We start from the raw sequence: 13321 nt of genomic DNA, 5'->3' as shown, positions 1-13321 counted from the left end.
CCAGTGTGCCAACGCTTGATCTTTCTTTCATGTGTTGTCCATTTTCCCTAACACTCACCTTCAGAAGTCTTACTCCCACACATCACCCTTACTCACACCTTTCTGCTTCCTTGTGTTCTGACAGCTGCACACCAGACTCCATCCAGCACAAAGTCAATTTTATTGTCTGACAAACTAGTGCACTGTGTGTCACTCTATACTCTTGCTGTGGTCTGCTGTTTCCCTGTAAACAAAGGGAATCAGCAAACATCATGCCATGCTCTAATTCTAATTCACTATGATTTACCAGATGGGCTGGTTTAAGTGTTTCTAGAACTGCTGATCTACTGAGAATTGAAGCATAACTTTGTTTAGACAAAAAAAAGCACCCTTGCTGTGTTGATGAAAGAGGTCAATGGAGAATGTAGTTTAAGTTGTTTAAGCTGACGGAAAGACTACAGTAACTCCGAAACCTCAGAATTCACATCATGCCAAACATTTAAGCGGATGGGCTACAACAGTAGTAGATCTAATCAGGTTTCACTTCTGTCAGCCAAGAACAGAAAGCTGAGGCTGCAGGAGTACAGACTACCCAAACTGGACTAGCCTGGTCTAATGAATCCCAATGTGAGCATGTGCCTCCCTTATGGCTGTACATTACGCATCTTCTGATAGTTAGTTTCAGCGTGATCGTTCACTATGTTACAAAGCTAAAGTCTCTTAACCTGGTTTATGAACATGACAATGAGTTCTGTGTTCTTCAATGGAACTCCCAGGCACCGGATCAGAATCCAATATAGCACCTTTGCGAAGTGATAGCATTGGAGATTCACAGCATAGAGGTGCAACTGAAAAATCAGCAGGAAGTGCATGACACAGTCATGTCAACATGGACCAGAATCTCATAGGAATCCTTCCAACGTCTTGCACAATCCAGGGCACAGAAGAATTAAGATTAAAAGGAGGCCCTGCCTAGTATTATTATAGTAGTTCTAATAAATTGCTAGATGTTTGCACAAATCCATGCTTAAAAAGTTCAAAACAGCAATTTCTAAAAAGCATTATGCAAGAATTAGTAGTTCAGTCGTTAGTAGTTACAGTTGTCTGAAGTTACCAGCATACAGGACACACGTTTCTGGACAAGCTCAGAGAATCAGAACCAGTACTGAAAGTGGGGAAAAAGAGGAATTATGCAATTATCCTTCTAGCCTAGATAAGCAGTGATAGAGATACTGTTTATTCTATTACAAGACAGTAGGGCTGCAACGATTAGTCAATATAATCGACAATGTCGATTATTTTAATTTGTCGACTACAAATTTCATTGTCGACTAATTGTTCATTTGTAATAGTGCTGCATTACACAACGTGCTGAGGACAGAAGCGCAATGGAAGATGGGTAAATGTCTCACTCACACACAGTTTACACGCAACTTAGTGTCCCCAAACTCGACAGAATACACATTTACTCACTAAATATCAGTACTTTCCATGTGTAAGCAACATTCAGACATTTAAATGCCTTTTAAATCTCATCTTTAACTGTTTCTATCATTTTTAGAGATGGAGAACATGGCAGAAATAATCATTAACTAATCAAGTAATTGGAAAACAAATCATCAGATTAGTCGACTACCAAAATAGTCATTAGTTGCAGCCCTACAAGACAGTGGAACATCACAGTTATTTTGAAGCTGTTTTAAGGTTTAAAAAGCTACATAATGCAATTGTTAATCCTTATTTTTAAGTGTCCTGTTGTAAGCTATTGCTGTGTAGTATCCTACAATTTTTAGATTCCAGTCATTTGAAACAGCTTCATATAAAGCCTATATATGTTACACTCAATGGTACTCAGTCCTGCAGCAACTGTGCTGCCTCAAATCTAAAGTGAGGTTTCATAATGGATCAACAGTACTTTCAGTCTTTCTCTTTGAGTGTGTGAGTGTGTGCGGGGGCTGTGAAGTACTCTGCCCTTTCTCCTCATGTGGGCCTGACCTTGTTTCTCATCCTCCTCTATCTTCCTCCTTCTCCAGTTTCCCTCCTTCACCTTCAAGCAGATTCCCAGAGTTTGCAGAGAAGAGCTTAATTACCTGTGCTGTGCTGCAGTCCATGCAAATGGATCAAATTAGCATAAATAAGTCAAGACCATTAGTGTTTTTTCAGCCAGTTTGAGGGCTCTCATCCAAGCCCAAAATTATAAGTTTAATTTGTACCTGGACCTACCTTTATTCACATTTGTTTTATTCTCTTATTATCTACTTTATTAGAATCAGGAATTCGTACTGTTGTGTATGTTTTGATGTTTGTTGCGAAAAAACGAGCACAAGTACGCAGATTCACTTGTGTGGTACTTGTTACTGTGTGGTACTCCAGTAATTACCTTGCTGCCGCACTTGAAATGAAATGCCAGTCAATAGTCTCTGCCTCTCTCCTTCTCAATCTCTCTTGCTCTCTCTTTCCCTTTCCCTCTCTTGTCTAGTTCTCCTTCTCTCCTGCACTCATTCTTATTTGGTCAGCATTAATTGAGCATTTTTTTGCAGCTGCTCACTCTTTTATAGTCTCTGTTTCCCGTCTGCTCTCTCTATTTTTAATGTGGTGTGTGTTTTGCTTTTCGCATAGTCATTCAACATGCGCATTAGCATCTGTGGTTCAATATTGATTTTGGCCATTTATGGCCCTAAGCAGACATGGAGACTGCGCAGACCCGACCGTGGATGTTAACTCAAAACAGAGGCAATTCCAAGACCTCAGCAGGACAACAGCGAGACGAATGCCTATTTCTGATACACCACTGCTATCTCTCTACATGAATGTAGTGTTGAATGTAACACAACAAGCAAAGCATAAGCTAAATTAAAGTTAAAGTAAACATCATTCATTCTTATTTCACTTGGAACTATGTGAGGATCTGTACGGCAAGTTATTGAGTGATTACAATAATATTGGAGAATTATATTATCATTCAGTCAAGCAAAAATGTAGTCTACAACACAAGCAACTCTGCAGAAAAGACCAGAAGAGAAAAATTGGGAGCATTTTTGTGTGGGTCACTATTACACAAGATTAACTCTGAATAAACACATTATTACAAATATAGAGGAATGTACAGTAATTGTTCAGTTTATGTTATGTTTTTGTACATTTTATAGTTTTCTTTAATATGGGGTTGGTTAAGCTGAATTAAGTGGTCTTTTAAGTGGTTAAATATTACAATAATATATTTTACTACCATTTTGAATGTTTTTTTTTTATAAATTCAACTCATATTGTCTTCATTCTTCATACATACAAGCTTAGATTGTCCACCCTGTCGTGGTAAAATGTCATAGATAATAAAAATCTAAATGGATTTTAAATCAGAAATAGTCATTATGAACAATTAAATTTTTCCTTTTCAACATTGTTTTTCATATTATTCAACCATATTTTCATAAAATGTCGCTTTTTTGCTAAAAATGTCATTGCCACCTGTTGTACTGCTTGTCATGACAGGTTGGACACATGCATAATAGGAAATAAAAAGTGATTAAGGTGGGAAAATAAGATTTCTGTTAATCTAAATTCTGATAAATATGGGGAACAGTCAGAATAGTCATTTTTTAGTTACTGAGAGCCAAATGACACAGGACTCTGATAATGACCCTTGTGTTTGCAGTAGCAAACTACAGCTCATACTGCTTTCAGCCCCACCTCTGAGACGGTAATACATCACTAACAAAATGCTAAATGCTCCCGGTTGCCATTTTTCCTTCAGCTCAGTTGTCTGGCTGTGGCCAGCTGCCTCCTTGGCCTCATTAGAATGGATAAGACCATCACAGCACTCACTGTTTGCTCTCGCACACACACACACACACACACAGGCTGCTAATTCCTGTGTAATAGTGCTGGGTTGACACTTCGCTCTAGCTATATGCCGAGTTAATCTTGTTAGACTATTGATTGCCCAGTCAGTGCTAGGAAATTGGGGCTAATGGGTGGAGTGCAAGGTCTATATTTGGACCAGACTCAAACTTTTGACCTAAATGGGGAAATGCTCTAAATGTTAGCTTTAAAGTAGAAAAAAAGACATAGCATGTGTTGTCTCCTCATGATCCCATCAATTAGGAATGTGTATTGGCAAGAACCTGGTGAAACAATGTGACTCATAGCATAAGCGTTACAATTCAGTGTATTGAGATATATTGCAATATCGTAAGCAAGAATATATTGCAATATATATGTATTTTTTTATCAAATATTTGAAAAACTTTTATAATTTATAAAGCAAAACCATCATGTGCAAAAAATCTGAGTGCAAGAAAGGTTTGCTTACTAATAATTCACTGTCCACCACCAATCTTTAAAAAAATCAATATGCTGTGTTTTTATGAATTGCTACAGTATTGCATTACAAATTGCAATACTTTTATATAAAAACTTTTTTTCTTGTATTTTTAGCATTGATTTGTAATGTACTACTGGTTCTTAGCTGTGCACTTTAATAAACATTCCCCCTGCTCTGTTTTACCCTCTTCTCTCCCTATCCTCCTCTCTTCCTTTGTAGTGGTGTTTGTCTGCTGCTCTCCAGATATTTTCCGGCAGTTAATGGTTCACTTTCGGAAGGCAAATCTTCCTCAGGAGGAGTTTGTCTTCATCTATATTGACGTATTTGGACGCACTTTGACATCCCAGCCTGTCCAGCCATGGGCCAGAGGTGATGCGGATGATGAACTCGCCAAGAAGGCCTATCAGGTGAGAGAAAACCAAAAGGAAGGTGCAACAGCTTTATGATTAGTACTCATTTTCTAAATTGCATTAATAATGAATAAAAACACAAAACACAGCTATATATTTATACTGTTCTACAGTTTTGTGGGCATCAATTATTTCAGTTTATAGAATGCTAGAAAGCTGCTTAGAGGAGCCCATAGCTGATGATTATTGGTTATATATAGTTTAAAGAGGTAAAGAGGTAAATGTTTTTACAGCTCATATCTCTTAGGGTACACAAACTTTTGAATTCTTTTGTTAACTGTAAGATTGAGCAAAACCAAAATAATACACAAATATTGCTTTGCAAATTTTGGAAAGCTTAATCTTTAATGTTATGCCTTTTGGAGGCCAAAGATCATCTTCTACTCACTACTTCTACTATTTACACTAACAGAAATGTTGACTGGGGGTGCCCAAGATGTTGCATGCCTCGGTGAATAAATATAGAAATAGAGACCAAAATTTACATGAAATCAAAATGCTTTCAGACAGCAGGGGAATAAAATAACTCTAAGAGGGAAAAGAGAGATGAAGAAAGAAAGAGAGCACAAAACAAAAGCACAGCAGTGAACAGCTTTAGCAGAATGGTTTCACCTGCAGCTCTGACTGTGATTATGATCAAATCAATCATAAAGCATGCACACAAACAGTGGACAATCAGCGGCTCCAATAACACAAGAGCCCTACAGACAGAAACAGCCAGGAACATACGCAGTGCCCAATCAGAACACCACATCTCTCTGCCTGGATTAAAAACTCGGCTATGGGCTCTGCTGAAATGTCATCTGCACTAAAGTGCCCCAATTGCCACGGTTTTCTTGCTATTTTGTACCACAGTTTTGTCCAAAGACTCTTTCCGATGTCGTTTTTCTCTTTTCAAGAGAAATGTGGGGTTAATGGAAAGCAGGAACAGAGTGTGATTCGGAATTGCCTCTGCGATTTGAGTCAATCATGTTCTGTGGCCTCTCTGTCATTCATTTTTGTAGCCCTGGCCATGTCTTCCTTTGGGAATTTCAGCCTCATCCAGACAATCAGATTTATCTTTTTGCACCTAGAAAAGACTTACGTGTGCAGGTGTGTGTGGTAGTGAATACAGGGTACCAAATTACTAGTCTGTGCCCTGCCTTCAAATCTTTACTTTCTATTTAGTGTATATGTAATTTTAATGCAAAATGCAGTCTAATATAAATTAACATATATATTTGTGTTAATTTATTTAATATGAAGGACTTATTACTGACAACATTACAATCAAATTTCTGCATGTTACCCATCCATGGCAATGAACCCCCTAGTGATTCAACACGCGGAAAGGGCAACTCAGAATCAGAATTGCCTTTATTGTCACATGGTTAACCAGCGAAATTAGCCATCAACCCATCCATAGGATTGGAAGACAGGGTAAGCCGCATCGTGTGCACGCGCCGCCACTCAACCGTGGATATCAGTGATATTCATGTCCTAAGCTTGCTTTACTAAACATAAGTGCGCATCTTCCCCCTAAATTTTGGTTACAATAGTAGTAGTTCATCCCTTTAGAATGAAATATAGAAGTACTTTACTGATTCTGAGGAAAAAAAAATATAGTGCACAAAAACATACATAAACACATATTATGCAAAAGAGAAGACCGTATGCTTCCTTCTGCCAATTTTTTCACATTGGTCCAGTGGAGACTAAGGTCGCACTCTTTGGTCCTGTTAAAACTGACTCCTTTTTTATTTTTTATCTCATTCACAGTAAGGATTGCTTAGGTCTGCTGCCTAAGCAATCCTTGAATAGAGCCATGTTCAATTAACTTGTTCTTATAACCTAGCTGTGGAAGTTATGCAAGTAATAACTGTGGCTTCTAGTCACTCATTTATTCCCATCACTATGAGAACTTCCCGAGTATTATACCCATTATATACACGCCTCAGAGATCAAGCTGGGTACCTTACCCATTAGCGCAATGCTGATATGACTACTTTGCCCTGTGTGAGATGCCATTCATCAGCGTACATTCAGGCCTGACCTGAGTAGGGTTAAAAAAAAGAGGAAGTTCTGGTTAGACACTCAAAAGGAGCCACTAACCAGGTCCTAACCAGTGCCCTGTGACCTGTGATAACACACTCCTTTTTATGGAGGAGAGTTCCCAGAGCAACGATGAGAAAGCAGCACAGGAAGTACCCTGAAACTGATATAGTTCTGTTTTACAGTTATTTATCAACCGTTGTATCTCCCACTTAGACAGTGTCAGACAGAGTGAAATTCTCTGCATCCCACGGTCAGCACTGAAAAAACAGTGTTTTCATTTTTCATGTTTAAAATTTGACTATTATAAATAGCTGAACATTATTAAACACACATCAAGAGAGGGCTAAAATTAAAAACAACCATTTAACATATTTAACATATTTGAATAACTTGGGTATTTGTCACAAAATTTACAAAAAATCTTAGTAATAATAGTATAACAGTATTTTGTAGTATTCCTTCACATTTATAGCAGGTATGCTATATGGACAAAAGTATTGGTACATCTGCTCCATCATCGGTTTCTTAAAAATCAAGGATATTAGTAAAAAATGGTAATTAAATGGCCCTACAGACATAATATACTATAGTTGTTGAGCATCTGTGACTTGCATGATGCTAACAAAGTTCTTTCTACTTTTAAATATGTTATTATATATAAAAGTATAAAATATATTATATACATTATATTTATAACATTTTAAGACACTTTCAGCAGTTCTCCTGTATCGAGAACTGTCATACTGGGTCTGTTTCCCAGACAGACATTAAGCCTACCCTTGTTAAAAAAAAAAAAAAAAAAAAAAAAAAAAGTAATAATATTTAACATGGAAAAGTACATACTTTTAGCATTAAAATAAATACGTACTTAAATACAAACTAAGTGTAATATTTTGAACTTATGGCAACTTTAGTATATTTCAATTGTAATTAAGTTATATTTAAATACAACATAAGGTTGTGTTAGGTTGTGCTTTTCCATTCTTTTTTTTACATCTCTTTTGCGAACATAATTTTTAATAAATTTAAGTATATTGTAAACACATGTTGTGTTCACCTTAATGTTACTGGGGAAAAACACAACACTGAAGTGCAATTTAAGCAGTATTTAATGCTAAGACATATTTTAAGGCCCATTGCTTAAAAATACATTTTATGAAAATACAGAAAAAGTATATTTTATGTGTTTTTTCGTTAAGTATATTAAATAGAAAATGCACTTTTAATATTCTTTTTAAATATATTTAAATATATTGTAATGCTCTTAAGTATACTTTCTTTTTACAAGGGTAGAGAGAGACTATATTTTCCTTTCAGTTGTAATCCTCCATTTGAAATGTGATATAGTCCAACACTAGGCTTAATCCCTGCCTGGCTGTATATGTGTTACTGTTAATTTCAAAATATGGGTGTTATAACAAACAATGTTTTATATGTTGCTGTTTTTAATTTTCAGAGTGTGAAGATCCTGACGTACAGAGAGCCACAGAACCCGGAGTATAAAGACTTTGTGATGGATCTGAAAGCTGGAGCAAAGAAGATGTTTAACTTCACTGTTGACGACTCTTTGGTAGGATCCATCAGCCCTTTTGTGTGTGTGTGTATGAGTGTGTGCATGAGTGTGTATGTGTGTTCACATGCACCTGTCTGTATCTTTATGTGGAGTCACCATGGATATGGGTATTACACTATATTGGCTTCTGCAGCTCGGTGCTAAAGCACAGTCTGACTCATAGTCCTGGTAAACATTCAGAATAGCTATGACCTTTCAGTTGACTTCTGCTGATTCTGGAGACGCACGGGGAAGGAAATATGACTGCGCAAAAAGTTCTAGCTCAATCCCCCATAAAAAAAAAATCTGTGCATGTAGAAGACATTAAAAAAGGGAATACAAAATAAGGGTTGATGCAGTAATAATCTGTCCAAACACATTTGAGTTATTCTAACCAGTGAGGTGTCTGTGCAAATATGAATGATCATACTCATAATTGAAGAGTTTAATATATATTTCTTTAGCAATCCAATAAAAATGTGCAGACTGTGAACTGTACATGTTGCAGAAGCATGTTTAATTTTGTAAAACTAATAGAGCAGAAAGAACCATTTCATTTTGATTATACATGATACAGATAAATTTAGCCTTCCTAGCTTTTTAAACCGTTTAACACTCAGTTATATATCAGTTCCAAACTTGAATTCCTCTTCATTTTGAGAATTTGATTATTTTTTAAATATTTAAGCTGCTGAATAATTATCCTTAGGGTCTATTAAAATATGTGAGTTTAGGACTATATATATAATATGAAGGGGTGGAAGTGAACAGTGGTTTGAATCTCCTCCACTAGTGCCTTATTGCTATTATAAAATACGATAAAGTATATGAGGGAAAATATTGGAACTTAAAAAAAACCCCAAAAAACTGCTGAGTAAGTAATAAGTAACCTATAGAAATGCAGAAAAAACATATTTTTACGTTTATTATGTTTAGTGCAATGTTTCTCTTACTGATGAAATTTAAACTAACATAAATGGTAAACCTCCAGAAGGAGGCAAAAAAAAACAAGTAACTAATATTAATACTGACATTTTTTTACTTTACATTATTTCAAATGTATGATGAACCACAAGAAATGGTATTTTTTGTTTTCATTAAAAGTAATGTTTTTTTCCTGCAACTGTAAAGTTATTATTTTGAAGATGTTGGGTGTTTGTACAACAGTAACATTTTAGAATTATTGAAGTGCAAAAGAATAGTTCTTTCCTAATACCTATATGTAAGTAGAAGAATATTTTAGCATTAGAATAGTTAATAATTATAACATAAAACTCAACCATATAACTGTTAATGCACACACTTTGTGTACAGGTAAATTGTTACACTCGTATTGGCCTCGTATTTTATTATTTGCTTTACACTTAAAATTAAACCTATATATAAATCACTGATATTGGTGATAAGCAAAACCGGCAGTTTAGATTTTATTATTTATTATTATTATTTAGATTTTATATTAAAAGACTAAATGCATGTGGCTAAATGCACAAATTCTCTCTAAAGAATTTCACCTGTTCTTTGCCAAATTACACAAGTCTCTAACTGCCTGTCGCTCAGCTTTCAGTAATGATATAGAAGCTTACGTCTCAGTTACAGCATCCTGTCACACTGAGTTGGCTGCTTCGTCAGAATTAGTTTCCATTTCTGTTGAAAACAAGTCAGATAAATAAATTGACAGAATATTTTCAATAGCTTTTTCTACCTCGTAGCACACACAGACACACAAAGACACACACAGACACACACAGACACACACACTGTTGCTCAGGTTCCCTGATCTCAGACAGGAGTGTGTGTTAGGTCACTCTGCCTCATCAATCATTCTGGCAGACAGGTCATGACTCTTAGTAAAAAACATAGAGGAGAGACCCACACTCTGATTTAACTTTAGCCAAACAAAACACCCAAAACCCCTCTGTCACATTACATTTATGATCAACTTCACTTCCACTACACACAGCTAATCTTTACACCTGAGCTCTAAACACTCTATAAAACTCTATTTGTAACTATAAAACTCATGTAAACTCAACAGACAAACAGTTAGTGACATGCATCATTTCCATTCTAATAATGAATACTTAAATAGAACTCTAATACTAGTTATACGTCTTCTTGTGTTTGTTCCTGTTCACTTTAGCCCACTTTTCCTCTAACATTCTGCTTCATGTCTAAACAGAACAACAACAAATTAAAAGCGAACATGACATGAAAAGATATTTATCTGACATTTCAGGGACTGTAGGGGGTGTACAGGTGCAGATCTGGGTGTGACTAATTTAGCAGACATAATGGAACACTGGGATACATTGACTGACCAGTGAAATCACTTAATAGCAATCTCATTCAGAGTGGACAAAACATGGACAGGAGCCCACTCTAATTTTTACCTGGCAGTAAACAGCTTATTAAAGCTAATGGACATTGGTCCAATGTTAGCAAAAATGCAACTTTAAAATTACTGAAAGTAAAATCGAATGCTTTTATTAGGTATTTTACATTATTAAACTTGGATAAAGAGAAAACAGTAAATAGTAAGCAAAAACCACCAGATGTGGTTTTATAAGCCTATTTACATCCTGCTATTTTACAATCAATATAAAACACACTGACTTATTTTGTAAATAGTGAGCACATGAAAAGAAAATAACTCGCTTTTTTGGGCTGATTTTAGCATAGCGTAACATTATTGCATTAAGCTGCATTCTTTTCTCTGCAACATGAACATTTCTACTTTGGCTAGGTTAGCTTTTAACCCTCACCTACCACCTACTCGCATCACCACAGATAAAGCTCTGGAAAAAAAAATAAGAGACCACTTAAAAATAATGAGTTTATTTTATTTTATCTAATGGAGAAAGATGGATGATCACAAGCCATCAAACCAAGCTGAACTGCTTGACTTCTGCACCAGGAGCAGCATGAAAACTGTGATTTAAAAAACAGGGTTATTCCACCAAATATTGATTACTGAACTCTTAAGACTTTATGATTATGATATTGTTTTTTTGCATTATTTGAGGTCTGAAAGCTCTGTATCTTTTTCATTATTTCAGCCATTTCTCATTTTCTGCAAATAAATGCTTTAAATAACATGTTGTTCATTATTTATAGAATAAAACAACAATGTTCATTTTACTCAAACATATACCTATAAATAGCAAAATCAGAGAAACTGATTCAGAAACTGAAACTTTTTTCCTGAGTTGTACATGCTTTCTTGATCATATATTTGCATCAGTGTTTTATTCTACTAAATGTTTACAATTAGCAACAATTTTAGCCTTTTTAGAAGTAACATTTTCAATTATGCTTCTATGTTCTTACAAAGTGGTTCTTAATGCTTTTTTAGTGTGCTAGGATTATTAAAAGTTGTGGTTGTAAATATAGTGAATCAAGACTGTTATGTAGTAGTTTGAAGGGTTTAAAATTTGCCCATTTACAGCTCTATTTTACTTTCGTAGGTTTTGCCTTGAAAGAATACTAATAATGTGTAACATCTCAAGGAACATAAAGTTTTCCATTCTAGGGCACCTTTAAGATTACTTTCTGAGATTTTCATAATTTCATACACAAGACTGCTTCTTCTTATTACTGCATAAATGTCACATTAGCTCTAGAATATTTTATAGTAGTTACTGAATAATGTGCTGTTCTGGTAATAACTGAATAATAAGCATTGCTGATGGTTCCACAGCTCAGTTTAAATTCTACCATTTAAATCCAAAACAAGTTGTACAGCACTTACACTGATACTCATACAGAAGAGTCCTTTGACAGCCTGAGAGCATCTTCTTAATCTGACAACTCTCTGATTCAAGTGTTTTTCTGACCTTCCAGTCAATTTCACAAAGAGATAAAGGGGATTTGAATAATATACTTAACATGGGAGATGATGGCAGGGTAAAGGCTTGTGTAGCTGCATGTGAAACTTGATAGCTAATAAAGAGCAGACGGATACATCAGACCTTCATGCATAGTAACAAGATTATTTGTTAAGTTTAGGGATTATAAATGAATAGACTAAGGTTCGTTTTACTGCATGATGTTTTTTTTTCAATACCTGAGGCGTCACTGTAATGTACTGTGCTTAATTCGTAGATGAACATCATCTCTGGAGGCTTCTATGATGGTCTAATGTTATATGTTCAAGCTTTGAATGAGAGCTTGGCAGAGAGCCACGGCCGGCCCTCAAGCAAGAGCATTACAGAGCGGATGTGGAATCGAACATATTACGGTCAGTACAATCCTCTGTCTATAACATATTAGCTCTGAATAGGATTAAACATGTGTAATGTGGTACTGAGCAAAAGTCTAGGATCGTGAAAAATGTAGTAAATATCTGTTTAATAATAACTGCATTGCAGTGCATTATGCTATATCTGTGTGAGTTTGTGTGTGTGTGTTAGCTTAACCATGTTCAAGGGCTAGTATTTTTTTTCAGATCCTAAAATGTATGTTACTACCCACCATACAAATTTTGTATGCTTGTTAAAAAATGTGAGCACCCATTGTTTAAATTTTGTGTGTTTTTGATTCTCTAAGACTATATAAGTAAGCTCCTCTACAGAGACACAGTTCTAGATTTCAAATGTATTAATATTATTGGGCTTCTTCATTTAATATACTACAAAAAAGGATTAAATGTAATGTCAGATTAAATATTGAATGTATGTTTTACAATATGATCAAATCCGGAAATAGCTAGGAATTATGTCTAAAATGTCTAAAACCTTTATATTAAGTTTGGTTTCCTGTAGATGAGTCCCGCACTTGTTTTCACTTTTGTATAATCTACATACTTCTCTCAAAAAAAACAAGAGACCACTTAAAAAGGATGAGTTTCTTTGAGTTTACCAAATTGAAAACCTCTGAAATATAATTAAGAGGAAGATGGATGATCACAAACCAAGCTGAACTGCTTGAATTGTTGTACCAGGAGTGTCATAAAGTAATCCAAAAGCAGTGTGTAAGACTGGTGGAGGAGAACATATCAAGATGCATTAAAACTGTGATGAC

General features: G+C 35.4%; 1 protein-coding gene across 4 annotated transcripts in view; it reads left to right on the top strand.

Moving 5' to 3' along the window:
- Nucleotides 1–13321, top strand: part of npr1b (natriuretic peptide receptor 1b) — a 69507-nt gene that overhangs the window by 20711 nt on the left and 35475 nt on the right. For all 4 annotated transcript variants that reach the window (XM_007249683.4, XM_007249685.4, XM_007249681.4 and 1 more), the window contains exons 4-6: nt 4523–4710; nt 8204–8317; nt 12404–12539. In XM_007249683.4, coding sequence (XP_007249745.2) covers nt 4523–4710; nt 8204–8317; nt 12404–12539 — 438 coding nt within the window. The remainder of the gene's footprint in view (nt 1–4522; nt 4711–8203; nt 8318–12403; nt 12540–13321) is intronic.

Source organism: Astyanax mexicanus, chromosome 6 (assembly GCF_023375975.1).
Source record: "Astyanax mexicanus isolate ESR-SI-001 chromosome 6, AstMex3_surface, whole genome shotgun sequence".
Lineage (NCBI taxonomy): Eukaryota > Metazoa > Chordata > Actinopteri > Characiformes > Acestrorhamphidae > Astyanax > Astyanax mexicanus.
The sequence above is the reverse complement of the archived record's forward strand: the minus strand, read 5'-3'. Positions and strand labels throughout refer to the sequence as shown.